General features: G+C 26.6%; 1 protein-coding gene across 1 annotated transcript; it reads right to left on the bottom strand.

Moving 5' to 3' along the window:
* Positions 1-4,960: 4,960 nt before the first annotated feature.
* Positions 4,961-9,981, bottom strand: LOC124943246 (LEAF RUST 10 DISEASE-RESISTANCE LOCUS RECEPTOR-LIKE PROTEIN KINASE-like 2.1). The gene is made up of 3 exons (XM_047483786.1): positions 9,270-9,981; positions 6,397-6,429; positions 4,961-6,279 (listed from the first exon to the last, which is right to left on the bottom strand). The coding sequence occupies exons 1-3, from the start codon at positions 9,979-9,981 to the stop codon at positions 5,111-5,113; spliced, it is 1,914 nt and encodes a 637-aa protein (XP_047339742.1). The 3' UTR covers positions 4,961-5,110.
* Positions 9,982-23,067: the final 13,086 nt, after the last annotated feature.

Here is a 23,067-nt window from a genome sequence, read left to right as displayed (position 1 = left end):
ATTTTGTAACAATTTATGATGGATCGTGCTGACTCATCTCGTTGCCTATGTTTAAATAAAACTGAAAAATTGTCTAGGTCTTATAGTTTAATTTATTTTCTACATAATTAATATAATATACTTATTTGTTATGTTTAGTTTTTTTTTGATCGAATTGAAATTTCTTAGAAAACAAAATGGTCTATTATTTATTAGGATACAATTATTAAAAAAATGGCTGAACACTACTTTTATATTTGAATTTAAAGACTGGAATTTATGTGCTCGTGATCGTGCCGATTTGTGTTTGTATCTAGTCCAACTCACGACCCCGAATGAGACGACCCCGAATGAGATAGTATTGTGTCGTGTCGTTCCATATTATTATCATGTTAGATCGTTCTGACAAATCCGTTGTTCAATGCAATTTACTTCTCTACTACGGATTTTTGAAGAAAATAATGTCAATCTATTTCATAACTCTAAAATCTTCTCACTCAGATAAGTTTTCAAATACCTATAATTTCAAAATTCATAAAAAATAATGTGAAACACATATTAATTTCAAAAAATAATTCATAAGTTGTTCCACAGCCCAACCTTTTACACAATTTTGATTAACAAGTCCACGGTCGGATTTCAACCGGTTCCGTACGTCGTCGCACTTTTCAGTTCCACGCTGCTACTCTATTATGGAATCTTGAAGAAACATCGTCCTTGTGATCACAATAAATAATTTTGGTATCCTCATCGAAACTGTTTATATATCGATTTACCTCTATTATTTGGCTACAAATGTAAAAGACAAATTCATATTATTTCATTTATTTCCAATCTATATATGTAATACATTTTGTTGATGAATATTTATACAGATGACAAACCATGAGGATACTAGTTCTTATCCTTGTAGGTTTTGGAGCTATCGTCGTTTCCACCCAATGTTTTGTCAAAGATTATTCAATCGAATTGCAGTTGTGGGACGTATAATGTTTAGTGTTTTTAGTTAGTGTATTCCCTACACTGCTTTTAATTATCTATGTGATTGTTTCTTTTATTTAATTTTAAAGACTTAGAGGTCATTTGTGCTTGTAATCCAAGATTAATTTTTATTTTCTACAATTTTACAAAATCAAGTGATTGAAACAAAAATGCACAACTTATGTCATTTTATTTGTCACTCGCCTCGAAAATAAATGTCCTAATTTTGTTTATTTATGTTCTTCTCATCAACTATATGATTGTGCCGACTTGTGCTTGTGTCGTGTCCATCAACGATTCTTGTGAGATAATATCTTGTCGTGTGTTTCGTATTAATATCGTGTTGGATCGTGCTGACAAATTCCGTTGCACATGTCTAAATAAAACTATGAAAAAAAAGTGAAAGTTAACTTCTTTTTTCTATATAATATTTAGAAGGTCAGGTCTAGGCCTCGTAGTTTAATTTATTCATCTACTTATTTATAGGATTTCGTTAATATCCTTGCTTATTTGTTCGTCTTTTTCATTAAAGGAATTAAAATTTCTAAGAAAACAAAATTTTTAATAACTACTTATACTAGGAAGATCCCCGTGCGATGCAAACGGATAAAAATATATTGTTACAATGTCTCGCGTTATTCAAATTTGGTGTTGAATTTAAAATATAAAGTGTTATTAGCTTAGTTGGTTAAAGAGTTGTACTTATTTTTGTTAGGTTGCGAGTTTAAAACATACCTATAGTAATTTTAATTTTAATTTTTAACCGTTTTAAGTTTATGGGCGGATCAACCCAGAATCCGACCCAAATATCCATTTACTCTCATATATATATCCAAATTAACCACAGCTCTAGACCCGACAATCCGGACACTTTAAAAATTAAGCATTATTATATATATATATATTAATTAGTTAAAGAGTTGAACTTATATTGTTAAAATGTCTCGTGTTCATCAAATTTGGTGTTGAATTTAAAATATAAAGTGTTATTAGTCTAGTTGGTTTAGGGGTTATATTTGTTTTGTTAGGTTGCAAGTTCAAACCATACTTATAACATTTTTAATTTTATTTTTAACCGTTTTAAATTTATGGGCGGGTTAACCCACAATCCGACCCAAATATTCATTTACTCTCACATATATCCAAATTAACCACAGCTCTCGACCCGGCAATCCGGACACTTTAAAAATTAAGCATCATTATATATATAGATTAGTTAGTTAAAAAGTTGAAATTATATTGTTAAAATGTCCCGCGTTCATCAAATTTGGTGTTGAATTTAAAATATAATGTGTTATTAGCCTAGTTGGTTAAATGGTTATACTTGTTTTGTTAGGTTGCAAGTTTGAACCATACCTATAATATTTTTAATTTTATTTTAACCGTTTTAAGTTTATGAGCGGGTTTAGTGGCGGACGGGGGCCTTGGGGGCCCGGGCCTCTCCCAACCAGTATAAAACTTTTAAGATATTTTATATATATATGTTTAGCAAATAAGGTTTTGTCCTTCTGGTTTTGGAGCTGAAATCTATAATAGAGGTAAGGTGATCAAACTCTCTCTCACATTTCTTTTATACTAACCTCACACTTCTTTTTTTAAATCACTTCTTTTTTTAAATTTTTTATTTTATACCAGCACTATTTTCTAATATTTATAATAAACTAACACTTTCTTTTATAAAAATTAATAAAAAAACTAATTCATAATTATATTATTCTAATTTCAAATATAATTTTATTAGAGTAATTATTATTCATATTTTATTTTATACAAAAAAAATATTTTCTAAGATACAATATTTATAATAATACATAAATTTTAGTTAATATATAAATAAAGTTTATTTATATAAGTTAAAATATAAAGAATTATATATAAAATAATGAAAATCATATAATATTATTATTTATTTTAAAACTACATTTATATTATAATTTATTTATTTATATATATATATATATTTGATTAATTTTAATATAATTAATAATACAAATTACTTATAAATATAAGGGTAAAATAGCAATTTATATAAATATAAGGGTAAAATATTATTTTATATTTCTTAATTTTAAATTAGTTTTAAATTATTTCAACAAATAAATGTATTTGTTAGATTTTATTTAGGGGCCTAGGGTTGTGACACATATTTATTTTTAATTATTTATTTTATGTAGGATATAAAATAATGAAGATGTTCTATAAACGAATTTGTACTTCTACATCACATGACCAGCATGAGTCTTCTCAATCAATTAATGAGCCTACTCATGAGTCTAATGTTATTGATCAAATATAAATGGTTAGAATATAGAATATCAAAAGATGCATCATTTTGTTTTTGGTGTTATCTTTTCAAGCTTTAAATAGAGAAAACATAGATGATACATTTATAGGAGATGGGTACAAAAATTGGAAAAGGGCATTAGAAAGGTTGAATCGTCATATGAGAACTTCAAATAGTTGTCATAATGAAGCTAGAGTTCAATTTGAATCATTTTAAAATTAAAGACATAACGTGAGAAACGTTTTACGTACACATGGTCGTGATATAGAAATAAATTATCGCACCCGTTTAACGACAATGTTTGAAGTAACACGTTTTCTATTGAGGCAAAGATTACCTTTTCGAGGACATATGAGTCAAGTAGTTCATCAAATAAAGTTAATTTTCTTGAATTGATTGATTGGTATAGTCAACGTAATAAAGATATTTTGTCTTTTTTTGTACCGACTCATGGACAGGAATAATTTAATAATTGTGCTTGTTAGTATTTTTATGTAATTATCGAATAAAATTTTAATTAAAAAATGCATTTATTTGATAGCTAAAAAAATGCTACGTTACTATGTATTTGACCCCCCGAGAAAATATTTATGGGTCTGCCACTGGGCGGGTCAACCCAGAATCCAATTCAAGTATCCATTTACTCTCACATATATATTCAAATTAACCACAGCTCTCGACCTGACAATCTGGACACTTTAAAAATTAAGAATCGTTATATATATATATATATATATTAAAAAGTTGAACTTATATTGTTAAAATATCCCGCGTTCATCAAATTTGGTGTTTAATTTAAAATATAAAGTGTTATTAGCCTAATTGATTAAAGAGTTTATGGGCGGGTCAACCCAGAATCCGACCCAAGTATCCATTTACTCTCACATATATATCCAAATTAACCATAGCTCTCGACCCGGCAATCCAGACATTTTAAAAATTAAGCATCATTATATATAGAGAGATTAGTTAGTTAAAAAGTTGAACTTCTATTGTTAAAATATCCCGCGTTCATCAAATTTGGTGTTGAATTTAAAATATAAAGTATTATTAGCCTAGTTGGTTAAAGAGTTGGACTTATTTTGTTAGGTTGCGAGTTTGAAACATACCTATAGCATATTTAATTTTATTTTTAACCGTTTTAAGTTTATGAGCGGGTCAACCCAGAATCCGACTCAAGTATCCATTTACTCTCATATATATATCTAAATTAACTACAGCTCTCGACCCGACAATCCGGACACTTTAAAAATTAAGCATCATTATATATATATATATATATATATATATATATATATATATATATATATATATATATATATATATATATATATATATATATATATATATATATATATATATATATATATATATATATATATATATATATATATATATATATATATATATATATATATATATATATTTTATTGATAGGCATGCGGCAAAAATTAACAATCCTATTATATTTTTTCCTTTATTTCAATAAATATTACAAGTTAACAGGCATAAACAAAATATTTTATGTATCTATTATATTTTTTCCTTTAATTCAATATATATTACAAGTTAATAGGCATAAACAAAATATTTTATGTATATAAGTAAATTTGACACTAGGAAATACATTTTTTATATCATCATAGTGTATATCTTTCGGGTCAAATTGGTGTGAGAGTAAAGTAACCAAATTCTTTAAATTAAAACAAATTATAAACTCGAGAAACAAAATGAATTCCCCACTATCAAAATAATTTAATTTATTTTTCAATACGGAGTGATTTTAACATAATCTATCTATTCATAACATTTTGACAAGAATAGTACTAAAACTCACATATATTAGTTATCATTATGTATGTTTTACTAAGTGGTACTAGAAAAATGTGCTATCATAAAAGACTCCAACATTTCATACATGAGCGAGTTGTTTGGAGGAGAATTGACAAGAGATGTCGACGAAAGAACATTAGGGTTCGGTGGAAACTGCACCGTTTCCAAACGACCTTCCAACATTTCAACGACTTTACTCATATGAGGCCTTCTAGATGGCTCGGTTTGTGTACACCATAAGCCAACTAGTATAATCTTTTTTGCAATGTTACTTTCTTCTATTGTCACGTCGTCCCTTTGAAGTAATCTTACAATATTGTCTTCCTCGAGATGCTTGTGAACCCAATGTGGAAAGTATATTTCACTACTTTCGTCCATAATTTTCTCATTATTGGTGTTCTTGAGCACTCCAACCATTTCCAAAACTAGCATTCCATAGCTATACACATCGGATTTATAAGACACGGGTCCTATCGATCTACTAACTATTTCTGGAGCAATATAGCCAATGGTTCCTCTTGCCCCCAACATTGACACTATACTTTCATGATTTGAGCACATCTTGGCAAGCCCGAAATCTGAAATCTTAGGATTAAGATTCTCGTCTAAAAGAATATTTTGTGGTTTTATGTCGAAATGTAGTATCCTCGTGTTGCAACCTAAGTGTAGATACTCAAGTCCTCGAGCTATTCCCGTTGCAATTTGTCGCAACCTTTCCCACTTGTCCAACAACACAAAATCATTGTGAATAAATTTATCCAATGAACCATTAGGCATGTACTCGTAAATCAAAGCTCTTTTCCCTCTATCGAGACAAAATCCCAAGAGGTTGACTATGTTAACATGCGATGTTCTACTAATGCTTGAGACTTCGTTGACAAAATCTTCTCCACTCTCTTTTGTTTCGTTAAGAATCTTTACTGCCACGAGAGAATTATCATTGCCAAGAAGTTGTCCTTTGTAAACTTTGTAAACTGTTCCATATCCTCCTTTACCTAATTTTTCGCGGAAGGAATTTGTTATTCGTTTAATGTCGGAATAGCTATATCTTGTTGGGAACATAGTTTCATGGTTCCTGATGAACAACTCTATTTGTTCATCGTCTCTAGTACTATTAGATATACCACCCCATCTCATCTTCCTCCAACAATAACAAAAGCAAAGAAGAAGTAGTAAGCCAGGGGCAATACCACCAAGAATTCCTAAAAAGTCCCACAAATGTGATAATCAACCGTTAGTTAATTTGTTTTATAGTACTCAAAACAAAAATATTCGATATTAGACATATTCTTCATGTAGAACATGAAACCATGGATTACCTAGAAGCAGCCTCTGAAAACTGTTTCTCATTCCTACAAAATGAGAATTCTTTTGTAAGAGTTATTATAAACTCAATGAAGTGAAATTTTATCATTAAAAATTCAGTTGACTAAACCAAATTTTCTTACAAGATATGCTACTTACAAAAACTATTTTTTTTTCTTTGCTTAGACATGGGAATTATTGATTAGCTAGAGTTAAATTGTTTTTCTTTAGAAAAAGTTGAATTTGGTTTTAATTAGTAGTCTAGTTGAGAAGTTTAAATGTATCACTAATAAAAGAAGAAAAATGAAATGAAACTTATACATAACTAAGTATAACGTCTTTCTTAATTTTGAACATCCTAAAACTTATATATAACTAAGTATAATGTCTTTTTTAATTTCACACAATTAAACGTCATATAGAGTTTTGAGAGCAGATTAAATTGTTTTAAAATAAAAATAATAATAATAAATAATAATTTAAATTTATTTGTGTACAAACTCAAATTATAAAATTATTATAATAATACACATACGTTGCTAGGTTAAAATACGTCAATAATATCACGATAAATAACTAATTTAACGAAAATTATAGCGATCAAACATCATATGATTGACTACTCATTTATAATCTTGTAGAATAAAAGAAGAAAATGTCAATTTATACTATTTTCTTAATTATGTCTCCAAAATACATATATAAAAATGAAGAACTTGTTATTTAACATCATGTTATGTCTTTGTGAAACAATTATTTATTTTGATATTTTAATTTAAACCTACAAGATTTTGAAAGAAAATTAGTTATATTTTTCGAATAACATCTCATTCTATATAAATATATTAAAACTCATTTTCAAGTATACAAATATTAAAAATATTAAATCAGTAATTAAGTTAGGTGAATTGACAAAAGTCTTACTTAATAGATCATTGGTTCGATTTTCTGAAACACCTTTAAGTTGAAATTTAGATCATTGCGACCAGATAGGCTAGATTTCTAAATTCAAAACATATAAAAAAATATTATTTGTCTTGCATAATATCATATAATTACTTAAATTTTTAATTTATATGTACCACCATCATTGTTTTATTAAATATGTATAATTTTTTAAATAATAATATAAAATGACTTATAAGTTTGTGTCAACAAATATATCTATATTGAATTTTCCTAATTTGAATATACTTATTGAATAGCACTTCATTTTTTTTTATAATATTTATATACATTTCATATAATATAATATATTATATTATTTGACATTTCTATCCCCAAAATAAACTTCTCATGTAATTTATTCAAATTTTTACCCATATATCACAATAACTAGGATACTACAATCACTCTTAAGTTTAAATCTTTATAATTTAGCAAATAAGTTTATAATAGAGAGTATTGGAATCCTGATATCTACCCACTACACCACCATCATTTCTCGTTTAAATATTTATAAATCTCTTAAATTTACATTTAATTGTGATACAAACTATCTCCAATGGTGAAATATGAATATTTTAATATTATTGGTGACTATTAAATTATATTTATATTTTTATATATAAATTATATATATATTTTACGAGTAAACTTACGACTTGTGGATTGATATGTATATTTACCCGCAAGTTACTAATACTTTAAATATATTTTATTTTTTTACTAATTTAACTCAAATAACTTTTAAATAATCCATTTTTCTATTTAATACAAATTCTTTTCAAGTAACCCAAAATCAAACACTCAGTATAATACTTTTGGTCTTTTTTTCAAAGTAAAACATTTAGTTTCTAAAAATAAAATAAAAAAAACATATATATACACTATCACTTATTTTTTCAATTAAAAAAAATATTTTTAACTATATATATATAATGATGCTTAATTTTTAAAATGTCTGGATTGCCGGGTCGAGAGTTGAGGTTAATTTGAATATATATGTGATGTAAATGGATACTTATGTCGATTTGTGGGTTGACCAGCCCATAAACTTAAAACGGTTAAAAATAAAATTAAAAATGCTATAGGTATGGTTCGAACTTGCAACCTAACAAAACAAATATAACCCTTTAACCAACTAGGTTTATATTTTAAATTCAACTCCAAATTTGATGGACGCGGGACATTTTAACAATATAAGTTTAACTTTTTAACTAACTAATATATATATATATATATAATGATGTTTAATTTTTAAAGTGTCCGGATTGCCCTGTGAATATATATGTGAGAGTAAATAGATACTTGAGTCAGATTGTGGGTTGACCCACTCATAAACTTAAAACGGTTAAAAATAAAATTAAAAATGCTATAGGTATGGTTTAAACTTGCAACCTGACAAAATAAGTCAACTTTTTAACCAACTAGACTAATAACACTTTATATTTTAAATTCAACACCAAATTTGATGAACGTGGTGGTCATCAATAGTTTTTATTCGCTGTTATTAGTGAGCAAAATGGAAGAATTCCGTCATATTTATAGAGATAGTGGACATAATTAATATGAATATAATAAGTCTCGTCTATGCTATTTTAATGATAGTCTTTACATTTTCTCTTTCACTCGTAGTACGAGAAAGAAGTGGACTCTAGAGGTCAAACTAAATGAGTTGAGTTATCAAACTATATCAATTGTTTTAGAGATCGTTCTGCAATGTGAGAGTAAATGGATATTTAAGTCGGAACGTGGGTTGACTCGCCCATAAACTTAAAATGGTTAAAAATAAAATTAAAGATGTTGTCACATTTTTATCGTAATATTTTTTTCACGATTTTTTATATTATTTTCCGTGCAAATGCATGTGATACATGCTAATTTATTTATTTAGTAGTTAATTTAATATTAATATAAACATAAAAAAGAGAGAAAAAAATGATACCTCTTCTTAGGCAACTATGAGGATTTGTTGAGTTGTTTTGGCAAAGACACGAGAAACTCTGTGTTCCGTTGCTGAGCTTATTCAGCCCACACTGCCCGTCTGATTCTTTGCACAAGTTACAATCCGCCGTATGCATCCAGTTTAGACCGAATCCTCGGTTCATGGACTCCGCAATTCCAAAATCTCTGTCCACCACCGCCACCTCCACCACCTCATCGCATTCCATATCATGTGGTTGCGACCCTTTCACAAATACGAATGACTTCTTATCATTGAATCTCATACACTCTATATCATCAGATTGGTTCATCAGACCGCTACAATTAAAGTAAAAAGTCACATTCAGATTTTGCCTCGTGAATTCCAAAGGCAGGTTTTCAATTGAGATGTTATGACGAGCCCTAGGGCATGTTTGGTTGAGATCTGCATCTATGAATCTGAAGGAGTAATCGGTGTAATTGATATTTTCAACGTAGTAGCTTGCTCTCGATAGATTCCAGAGTACTCTGTTATCGGAAGAACAATCAACTCCAAAACCTGGATAGCCGCAATGGAAAGCACCGGCGCCGGCCACAGCGGGAGATTCGAGATTCCAAAATGGATAGCTGATGCTAACGTTGCCGCACATGCTTGGTTTGCAACTTGCATCAGAAGAATCGGCCGCTGCTGCGAAGAAGAAAGTGGTGAGAGCGAGGAGATTGGAATTAATCATTGAGAATTATTTATTTTTTCGATTACCAAAAATAATTTAACATATATATAAGAAAAATAATTTACCCAATAATCAGGAGATAGGGGAAGAAATTTGAAGGAGTGAATTGGGAGAGAATGATGTGTAACTACATAAAGAGTGAGGGGAAAGAAGATTGAGAAATTTTATTATTTTTTTTACTAATCAAATTGACATCATTCTTTCTCTCATTCCCTCTCTCAAATTCTCTCTCTCAATCATTTCTCTATTTTAAATTGGATAGATTATTTATTTACGGTTATATTTTTAATTCAATAAATCAATCTTTATAAATTTTGAACAACTTAATTAATTTATCATTTAAATATCTTATTAAGAGAGTATATTCTTACCTACTCTTTGATTTTTCTAGTTGACTAAAAGTAGAGATGACATGTTTGAAGTCTTTTGCTATAATAAAATATTTAAATTATAAATTAATTAATGTTTCAAAATTTGTGAGAAAAAGGAAATGGTGCAACCTTATTTAATTGTGGAGAAGTAGTCTATAGAGTGGTGCACAAAATTCCAAGTCAATGAACAAAACTTCTCAATTACAATAACTCTTTATCAATTATTTTTAATTAAATGATATTTTAATGGATAAATTTAAATATTTAATATAAAAAAAATAAGAAATAATTGATGAGGGTACAATGATTTATTTTTGAAAAACAACAATGCAAATAAACCAATGAAAGATGAAACGGTTTAATATTATGAGGGTGAAATTGAAAATCGTTTTTTAATTTTTAATTTATAAGTTTGGATGATAGATATATTTATTTTATTTTAAAATATATTTTTATTTATTTAATTAAAAATAATCATATTTAATTATAATTAAATGATGTAATACAAATAATTTAAAACGTTCTAACTAAAAATCAAAATTATGACACAAGGATCTCTTAAAAATTGCTATTGACACTTAATTACTTTAGTGAGTTATTTGGTCTTCTAATTCAATTTATTTTAATGATTGTTCTAAGTAAAAATCAAAATCATGACGTAGGATCTCTTAAAAATTGTTATTGACACTTAATTACTTTAGTGAGTTATTTGGTCTTCTAATCCAATTTATTTTAATGATTTAGTGAAGGGACTCAGGTGGGCTGAAGTTCACTATGAAAAAATATTATTTATTTATATTTTTGCAATAAAATTTAATATTACCCAAAAAAAATTTAAAAAAATTAATTAACTGTTTGTTTATCTAATTATTTAAAAATGACAAAATTTAAATAATATATAAAAATAACATATATTTATAATCACTTATAAACTTAAGTGAAAATATATTTAATATATAAAAATAAAATATTAAACTTATTTTAAAGGTGTAAAAAAACTAAACACGCTACATTAATTAGGATCGAATTTGATATAGTTTATAATCTTTGATTGTAATCTTTATTTGTATGTTTGATTGTTATTAATCAAATTTTTTTTTACTACTAATCAGATTCTTTAGAGTCATTTTATTGTTATCTTTTAATCATAACTAGGATTTGTTTTGTTTTGAATATTAACCCTCCCACTTTTGAGATTTTAATGGTTTAACCAATTTTTAAAAACAAATAAAAAAACCTTAAATTTATCCTCCTAAATTGAATAAAATTATTAATATATAGAGAGAATTGTATTAGGTGTTTCCTATTTTTTTTTATTACAAGTCCAACAAACTTCATGAAAAAAATATATATTTTTATTAACTCATTCATATATATTAATTAGATTAATAAATTATAATTTAATATAAAATTAAAAAATATTAATATTTATTTTAATTATTTTTCATTTAATATATTAAATTATATACACTTCAATATTTTAAAATTATTAACTAATATAATTAATATATAAGAATATAATAGTCTTGATATAATTTTATTATTTTTGATATTATTATACAAATTTAAATATTTTATATAAAATTTAGATATTTTTATTTTTTATCTTAAAATTTAATATTCATATTCAAATCTTAATTTTTAATTTTATCAAACAACAGACTAAAGAGTTCTCTTTTTTATTTTATATGATAACTTCTTTAATTAAAATTTATTTTAATTAAATATATATTATATATTTATAGTAAATATAAGTTAAACTTTCTTCATATTTGTTTTTTTAAATAACTTAAAATATATAGAGTTATAGAGTTATATTTAGGGGTGTAAACGAGTCAAGCTCCTCGTGAGTAGCTCGGTCAAAACTCGGCTCGAACTCGGTTTGACGATCCAAGCTTCGATCCCGAGTTCTGAAAAGCTTCCTTGAAGTCATTGGAGTGTTTTCCAATCAACAATAAGCTTCTAGACCTACTCTAATTTAAGTTGTGATTAAGAATTGATTTTTTTTATTTCAATCGGGTTGATCTTGTTTCATGATCAATTTCGTGCATTGTGTAGTCGAAATTGATCCTAAGATGAGTTTTTAAGTTTTTTATCAAAAGAGATTTCATTAAATCATCCTTAATTCAAAAAACGAAAATCGGTTTCAAAATCTGGAAAATTTGAAATTCATGTTCTTGAGCTTAAGCTCAAATTTTAATTCAAATAGTTGCATAGCATGTTTATAAACGTTTTATGATGATTTTCAAATCATATTACATACGTCCCAATCATGTTTGATCTAACTAAAAATCTTGAAATAAAAAGTTTAAATTTTAGTTTGTAAAATTGTTACACAGTTTGTATGATGTTCTTGTTTTGGTTGTGTTCGACTATAAACATCATTTCAAAGTTGTTGGAACAAGAATTAGGCCTTGAGATGGCCTAATTCAAAAGTTCTCAAATATTGCCCTAGAAATCGGGTTGAGAAATTGATCGTTGTAAAGCTCGATTAATCGGGTTTAGGGTTAGGGATTATGATCCATACATCCATATGAGTTATTAGCAGCTTATAGACCATGTTTTTATGATCTATATCAAAATATACAAACCTCCAATCTTTATACCAAATGAATAACACTCGGTCCTCTTGGACCGAGTCCTATAGGACCGAGAACCTTCGGTCCTAACCGAGACCAAGGACGGAGAAATTTGACCTAGGACCAAAACCAAGGACTGGTGTTCTTGAGTCATGACCAAATCCTAGGGCCAGTAATCTTGAACCTTAGGACCAGGGAATCCGACCGAGGAATTCCGCCTAGGACCGAGGAAATTGACCTTAAACCGAGACTCCCATGTCCTAGGATCGAGAGGTCTGAGTTTAAGACTGAGACTCTCAAACTAAGGACCGATCATACCAACCTTGGGACCGAGCGTCCCAGACCCATGACCGCGTCCCTCCGGTCTTACGACCGAGAAGTCCGACCTTGGGACCGAACATCGACCTAGGACTAAGCCCTTGGGCCTTCGACCGAGAATCCCAAACCTTGACCGAGAGCTCCCCTCATTCTAAACCGAGCCCTTCTGGTCCCCGACTGATGGAAACGAACCCAAGACCTATGACTCTGGTCCTAAGGCTTGTTTGGTTCTATTTTTTAAAATCCAAAATTATTTTTGTAATTTTGGGATCCCAATCCATTTTCAAATAATCACAAGAGGTACGAAATGATTTCAAAGTATTTCCGAGTTATTTCCCAAACAAATATGTTGACTAAGGCCCCATTTGGTGTTTATTTTTAAACCCTAACATCTTATGTTGATATGTTTCAGGGTTTTTTACTTAAACTTGTACTACACACAATCGTAGTTACGCCAATTTAATAATTTTGTTAAATTATTTACGCAATCCGAATATACCCTTATTTAGGACCTCGGGACCAATAATACGAAAAAATAAAAGTTTAAATAAATCTTTTGCTAGCTAGACTCTTGAAAAATAAAACCGTTCTTTAATGGGCATGAAAGACATAGTGCGAAAGTCCTTTCCCGAGTGTAACTAAACAACGAACCTTTTTTTTTGGAAACTCTAGTGTTATTACGTTTCTATATATACACAAACAATTTATTTTCAAATCTCCCAACCAAGCACCAATGCTACATTTTCGTACAAATCCTTTTCTTAAATAATGTTTTATTTAAAATAGATTTTTTGCATGTAAACCGAGGCCATATTTTTATACATTTGACCAGCTCAGTCCGGTCTAACTTTTAAATCAGAACCTGAACCGGAGGAACCGGGCGTTGGAACCGATACCGACGGGACGGGAGTAAAATGCGCGCGTACAATAATTATTTATTATATATTTTATAAAATAATTTTTTTCATTTTTTAATATTAATATGTATTTTTAATATTTTAAATTATATATATCATACAAATGTATTTAAGATAATTCTATCACAAACTTTTTATTCTTTTGAGAAAATAATATAAATGTTGCTCTAGTTTCAAAGATGAACAAAAAATAGTAATAAAAGCCTCAAATAAAACCTAACATGATTGTAAATTATCCTTTGTTTTAGTCTTAATCTTAATCTATCCTGTTGTTAATTTTTACTTGTTTAATAAGATGTTTTCATAAAAAAATGTCAATTATTGTTTAAATATATTAGTTATGAGGTAGAATAGAGAGAGTGACGTTGGGACAGCTATTTCCTAGCGACCCTCCACTTGGCAACCACGTGGATAAAATATGACACGGTGGAAAAAATAAAATAATAAATAAAGCCACGTTGTTCTTCGGTTTTGATCAAATCATAGCCAAGCTATGATCAAATCATATCTTTCTCCTATCGAAAAAAGCTCAAAAGTACGAGCTTTAGATTTCTCTCTCAATGAGAAACCCAAATCAAAGTAAATGACGACCTAGAAGACGACTACTGCGAAGAAGAAGACCACCAAGAAGAAGACCATCGTGAAGACCACTACGAAGAAGACGACTACCGCAAACAAGACGATTGCGAAGAAGACGACCACCAATCTAAACTGTAATATTAATTTTAACTTAAACTGTAATGTATGAACTATAATGTTCTTTTAAGGTGAAGTGTAAATTCTAAACTTTAATATTATTTTTAAAAATGAAGTGTAATGTCTGATAAACTAAGGTGAAATATTTGTAATATTGATCTGTTTGAGATGAAATGGTCCGAAACATGTCTAAGTTGGGGCCGAAATGGTCCAAAAACATGTATATGTTATGGCCAAAACGGTCAAAAACATGTCTATGTTGTGGCTGTCTATGTTGTGGCTGAAATGGTCCAAAACATGGTCATGTTGAGGACAAAATGGCCAAAACATGGTCATGTTGAGGACAAAATGGCCAAAACATGACCATGTTGGGGACGAAATGATCCAGAACACAATACTTCTTTTTTGGATGAAGTGGTGAAAGAAATAAAGGAAAAGTTTATTGCATATTCGACAACATCCGCATCTATACCAACAGCTTATGCACACACCTTTTGCACATACACCTTCTACACCAACACCTTCTGCACCAACAACTTCTTCACATACACCTTCTACACCAGAACAAACACCTTATGTACTAACACAATTGATCCACTCTCCCGTGAGAGTAAGGGCTAGAGGTCGAACACCAACCAAACATAAACAATCTTCCATCGAAAGAGTTATGAACAAAAGGGGTCGAAATAAGGTTAGTTTTTGAGATGTAATTTTATTTGGATATTTGTAAATTGCTATTAAAACTACATTGAAATGCAAAATTCCATTGTTTTTTTTGTATTAGTAAAATATGACAACAACAATAATACATGATTCAACACAACAATAATAATGGAATGATCTAGTCTCTACTCAATTTTCTTTCACATCACTTTTGTCTTCTCAATCATATACCAAAGATAATACTTGTAGGGACAAGATTTAACGAAATTAGTAATTGTATGAAAATGTTATATGTTATAAAATAAAATGTTAATGTTTTAATATAAAAGAAATTAAAGTTTAGTATATAAGAAATTACAGTTTAGTATATTAAAAAAACATACAAATATAAATCCAATTACATACTAATTGATTCTGAACATGATCGTGGTCTTGACCATTTTGTCTTGAACATGACCATGTTCTGGACAATTTCCCGAACATGGTCGTGTTTGGGACAATTTCGTTCAGAACATGGCCATGTTTTGAAGAATTTTGTCCAGAACAAGGCAATATTTGGGACCCTCATTCAGAACATGGCCATGTCTAGACCATTTCAATATAAAAAAATGTGTTATGAATTTCCAATATAATGTATCAATCAAACATTCTAAGTAATTTTCAATATAAACAAATGATTTTAATTTTCATATATAATGTAGAAACCAAACAATATTATAATATTTTTTTGGGGATAATGTTATAATGTTACAACGTATTAATTTACAATTAGTGTTCATCTATTTTACATTTTGTAACAATGTATAAACTTTCTGTAATTTTTCAGAAAATTTGATCATGACATTGTTTATATCTGACTTCAGGATCACCGCAGCATATTTATCCTTATTGACTCAAGTATTGTCTTGAACTTTACAAACACATGTTTTAGCAAGTTAGTACATATAATTCTCAAACAATATAACTTACATTTTCCCTGAAAACAGGGTTCACTGGTATTTCTTCTCCTATAAATGATTCTAGTTGCCACAAATAGTAAACTCCACAATATATTGTATTGCCTAAGGTCTTGCCAAAGAAATTTTATAACCATGTTCGGGACGAAATGGTCCATTAACTTCAAATGGTCTGAAAATGTCTATAACCTATATAACTGCAAATTCAATGTTGGTTCCATCTCTAGACCAGTATAACTGAAAATGTAACATTTCTGAAAATTTCTAAACATATATAACTACAAATTCAATATTGGTGCAATTTCTAGACCTGTATAACTAAAAATGTAACATTTCTGAAAATGTCTAAAACATATAACTGTCAATTCAATGTTGGTGCCATTTATAGACCTATATAACTGAAAATGTAATAAATTAGTTTAAGATTTAGAATTTAGTTTAAAATAACTTTGGCCAGAGTTGCAAATCTATATAACTTTGGAAGATTTGTAAATTAGTTTAAGATTCTCCACTATAACTCAGATTTGTTAGTATTAAGAGTTACTATCATTAACTTGTAATTACCAATTTAAACATTTAACTTGTTTAAAATGTGTAGCACAATATCAGTAGGTCTATTATAATATTAGGTTTTTGTTTTTGTGACTAAAAGTAGTTTCAGTAGCCTCACGACAAAGGTTTTTGTAAATGGATACAGATTCAGAAACCTAACTTGCTTAAAATGTGTAGTATCAGTAGGTCTATTCTAATATTTAGGTTTTGTTTTAAAATGTGTAACTAAAGGTTTTGTAAATGGATACATATCCAGAAACCATAAACAGAAATAAAAAAAAAAAGTTTCCAAGCATTAAATTAAGTTACATAATATGGAAATGTTCGGGATAACCATAATTACAGGATGATCATGTTCGGGAACCCTAACTACTTGATGATCATGTTTAGGAATTTACTTTCTGTTAGTGTTGGACTTGGATAAGTTGAAGGAAACTGATTCTCTTGAAAAGTAAAGTAAAATAATTTTAGGGTTTGAATTGTTCGGTAATATTGTTGTTCTCTATTGAAAAATTACCATTTTCAAACTTGCTAAAGAAGATACTCGGAAGAAATAATAAATCACTAAAATCTGAAATCGCGAAAGAAGGAATAAGAAAGTCGAAGTCGTGAAAAAGGAAGAATAAAACTGATGTCGCAGAAGAATGAAGAAGAAAGCCGAAAACGGAAATTGAAAATGGAAAAACTGAGGAAGAGAGGTAATGGAGAGGGATTTAAAAAATTTAAAAAATTATTAATTTATTTTTTTAGTCCATATTGCCTTTTTTTTTTTTCACTTTGGCTGTCAGGTGGGAGTGGGAGTGGTCGTTGGAGAGTTGTCCCAACACTGGTCTCCCTAACATTTTTCTTGTTATATTATTAAAATATCTTTTTATATTTAAAATTAAAAATAAAGTTATTTAAACCCAAATAGCTAGCCTCGTCAAACAAGTCCTAAGATTAATCTTTATTTGTTTGAAGTGTAGGTAACTAAAATAAGAAAAAACTGAACCAAACTGAGTTTAATTGATTTTTGTTTAGATAATAAAAAATAAAAATTTGACAGATGGTTATTGTATTAATTGATTTTCTAGCTTATCGGTGAAGTATAGATATTTAAATTGTTTTTCTAAGTTAAATAGAAGTTTTAAATTTTAGTTATTAAAATTATATTTATTAAATTTATTAAATTTTTATTTATAAAATATTCATTTATTAAATATCTTTTTTTTTAGTTTATTGTATTATATGTATATATTTATTATTTTTTTCAAGTATTAATTGATCCACCTACTACAAATGAAAGCAATTAGACCATCTCCAACCGAAAAACTCATTTTCAAACTCATTTTGGTGTAAATGTCACATCAAACAGTAATTTTACTCCAACCGAAAAACCCATTCTCAAACCCAAAAGAATATTTTTAGAATATTCCTTCTTACATCAACTTTTATAACTTTTTAATATCACCCATATCTTTTACAAACTTATAAATTACACTACAATATTATAATATCATCTAAATATTTTATGTGTATTTTTATTTTGTTGTGTTGATGTATTATTTTAGTTTATGAAGTACTTTGTATTTTGTGTATTATTGTAATGTATTTGGTAATTTTTATAATTATATATATAATATATATATATATATATATTAAAGTAATTTTTTATAATTATATATAATATATATATAATATTAAAGTAATTTTTTTTAATATTATTATAATTTTTTTTAATTATATTATAAATTTATGTTATATAAAAAATATTATATAAATTAAATTAATAATTATATAAATAAACTTAATATAAAATATAAGATAAATATAAAATATAAATAAATAAAATATATAAATAAATAAAACATATAAACAAATTAAAATATAAATAAATTAAAATATAAATAAAATATATAAATTAATTATATAAATAAGTTTAATATATAAAATGAATGAAATAAAAGTTCAAGGGCTAAAATGTAAAAAAGAAAAAATATATGCGATTGCTACGGAAGCAACGCATATATGCAGCTTTTGGAGAGGGAGGATGGGTTATCCCATTTTGGCTTTCGTTTTGCAGCTCCATTCCATTGGAGATGCTCTTATGATAAATATTTTTATGAAAAAACGGAAACTAAGCTTCTGCTTCCAACTTATAAGTCTAAGTCAATAAATCATTGACTTGGTCAAATATTAAATTTTCTTTATTGAATTTTGTAGTTTTATTTTTCGGAAAAACTTTAAATTAGGTCTTTTTTTTTATTATTTAATTCATCAATTTATTATTTAAAATATTAAATTATTTTTACTTTATTAAAATAAAATTTTAATAAAATAACTTAGAAAATTGTTTTTTTTTCTTCTAAATATCACTAAATATTTGTTTTAAACTTGAATTTTAACTAAAAAAATCCTATATCAAACTGTAGATTTTTTTTTAATTAGTAAAAAAATCCTCTTTATTTATTTAATTATATTATATTAAAATTATATAATTTTAAATTGTTTTAAAAAATACTAATATATAATAAAAAATACTTTTATTTTAAATAAATAAAAAAATATTTTAATATTTTAGTTAATAATTTTAGTAATATAATTAATAAGAGAATGAAAAAATACAATAAATTATTTAAATAAACTCAATTTAATTAAAATTGCCGCATCAAATAATGATTAACCTTAGGCAAATTAATTTGTTAAAATATTAAACTTAAACTATACTTAAATAATAAAAAAAACAATAGATAAACAATAGTCAATGAGTCAATAAGTCAATAGTCTTTGAAAGGTTAGAAATTTTGCTTTGATAAATGATTTAAACATTCTCAATCATTATTAAATTGAGCCTCAAACTTTAACCACATTTAAAATTAAGATTATTAACTTTTTTCTAACAAATTTAATTATTTTGATTCAGCTTATTAGCTTCATTTTATAAGCTATTTTACAATATTCTATTATTCATATAATTTTTACTTTTTATTATATGCTATTATATATATAATATCCGATTATTCATATCATTTTATAAGCTATTATATAATATCCAATTTATTTGCTTTGCCAGCCACCTAGATGGTTGAGAGAGAAAAAAAAAACAGATAAAAATAAAGAGTTAAATATATTTATTATTTAATTTATTCGTAATATTTTTTTTATTCAAATATCATAATAATTTATTAACAATCTCGATTTTTCACTAATAATAAACTTAATCAAATGATCTTTTGTGAGAGTTTTTTTTGTGCTTTATATGGCGTGTTGACGAATTCCTCTAGTCGACTTTCATTCGTGATTCTGTCCAATTCGAAGTAACACACTGCATAATCACACCAACCAAAATATATTTCAACAAATTTGTACTTGGACTATGACTTTTTTGATTTGTTTCTATCATATAATTGATAGAATTATAAAATTGGCACTTTTTACTAGAGGTTAATTTAGATTTTAAACATTTTATTTTAAATCTCACCATATATAATTTCTTATGGTTAAAGTTGTACAACTATTCATATTCTTATGAATTGGACAAACAAGGATTTGTCTTAATAACGATATTAAAAAAGTTAATAACCTTATTATTTACGTGATAAATAGTTAAATTAATAAAAATGATATTTTATTTATTTATAAATATCACATAAATAATAAGGTGATGGTAAAATTTCGTAAAACTTTAATAATAAGGAGCTCCAAATAAAAAAAATTGAAAAATATATTCCATAAATTTTAATTGACTACAATAAAAGCCTCAAATTTTTATTAATTAAAATATTTTTTATTTAAAAAAATCTAAAACTGTTTTATAATTATAAATATGTCGTTTTAATTGTTATTATGGAACCAACTAAAGAAGTGTTTGGTCACCTATTTATATTCATTTTTTATAAATATTTATAAAGAAATGATTGGGGAAGAAATTTAAAAGAAATAATGAATAAGGAAGTAACACAATCTGATTAAATAAAAAAAAAATATTTTATCATTTAAAAGAATATATATATATGTTAAGTTGAAGGAAAATCAGTTCTGCCATAAAATAATTTATTTTTGTCAAGTTTATAAACCAAATTTTCATTAGGGGAATTGTCAAAATTTAAAAGAAATTTTTGTAAATTTGAAGGATTAATAGAATGATGGTTCGAATTGAATTAAATGCACAAAACGAGGGAATGACGAATTAGTTGGAGAAAAATGTCAAAAGTGATGATAGAACAAAATGTCAATGTGGGTTGAAAATAGTCGCATATGTAGCAAAATGATAGCTCTTATTGTTCAAAAATTTTATTATTTGCTCATTTTTATATATGTTTTAGGGTTACAATTTCACAATATGTAGATGTCTATTTAATAATTTTACTTAGTGACTTTATTTGAAATAATCTCAATTTGAATAACAATTTATTTTATTAAAAGTATTATTATTTTTAAAATATTTCATTTTAATATTGATTTAATTGAAATGATGGTATATACTTTAATTATATATATTAACAAATTTAATAAATAGAAAATTGTGTCTAAACATAATTTCAATTTTATCAATTTCTAAATAGATTTATATAAAATTAATCAATTTAATTTGAATTTGTTTGAAATTCATCAAATGATTTTGAAAACATATGATCTTATTAATTTTAAAATATTTTTTTAAATTTTAATATAAATTATGAGTGTTTACGTTGATTGTGATTTCTTATTGTATTACTATTTATATTAATATATTTAATTATTTTTTACGACGCCAAAAAATTTATGCTATAAAAGAATTTATAAGGCCTAACTGAAATTTCTGTCTAAAAATTAAACATAATACAAAATATATGACATTTAGTTTGAAAACACTTTCTTTAATTTATAATAACTTATTAGTCATGTTTTAATTACTTATAAGTTTAGGCTTAAATTTGATTAATTAGATGCTAAGAGAGAAATCGTGACATTTAATCTTTAAAAATCACTTTTGTCACTTAAGTTTATCTTAATGAGTTTTTATATTAAAATTTAATCTTAACAAAAAAATATTGTTAATTTGACTTAAAAAAATAGTTCGCTCACTATTCACTCAGCACCGATCATGTTAATAAAATCAATATTTTGAAATATTTTTAAAGAAATAAAATTAATATGAGTTTATAAGTTTTTGGTTCAACGAAATGGTTCTATCATTTAAAAGAATATATATATATATAGTAAGTTAGAAGTTGAAAGAAAATCAATTTTTCCATCAAATAATTTATATTCGTCAAGTTTGTAAACCAATTTTTTAATCCACTTTGATATTTAACAAATAAAACGAACACAAATGCCTATATAATTACAATTTTAAACCATTTTTTAATTAAATAAAGACGAAAAGATTAATTTAGGGGCTTGGTTTCAAATAATGGAATAGAAATAAGAATGAGATTAGAAATGTTTGGAATAAGAATGGATAGGATAGATAAAAGTGTAATATTTGATTAGAAGTATTAATCATTCACAATCTCAGATACTTTTATTCTCATTAATAATTTTTAAATTTATTAGGAAGAAATTATTAATATTATTTTGTAAATGAAACTAGTGCTAGAAAAAAAAGTCGTTCCTAAGGTAAAAGAAAACATACGGCCCATCAACTTGATCAACTTGGTTTCCATGCTAGTATTTACAGGAAGGAGAACATTATAGACTTGTATATCATACTTGTTAGATATCTAAGGTAAAGAAAACATAGTTAATTTCCATTTAACTCTTGAGAATGGTAAATGTGATTATTATTCATGGTGTTCAGTTTGGTAACCGAAACTACTACTTCACAACGAAATAATCAACCATCATTGTTTCCAAAATATATAGCACTTCACAAAAAGGTGAGTTACAATTTATCCATGTGATTATATAATCAAGTTAAATTTTGTCTGATTAGGTTTTCTGTAAGTTTTTCGGAATGCGTTTGTTGTTATGGACGAGGTAGATGTTAGATCGATTTATTGGACTAATATATATAAATAATGTGTTTGGGCTATTATCTATTCAAAACCTAATCAATAAATGATCTACTAAA

This window comes from Impatiens glandulifera, chromosome 6 (assembly GCF_907164915.1).
Source record: "Impatiens glandulifera chromosome 6, dImpGla2.1, whole genome shotgun sequence".
NCBI lineage: Eukaryota > Viridiplantae > Streptophyta > Magnoliopsida > Ericales > Balsaminaceae > Impatiens > Impatiens glandulifera.
Note: the sequence above shows the minus strand (reverse complement) of the source record. Positions and strands in the feature narration are given on the sequence as shown.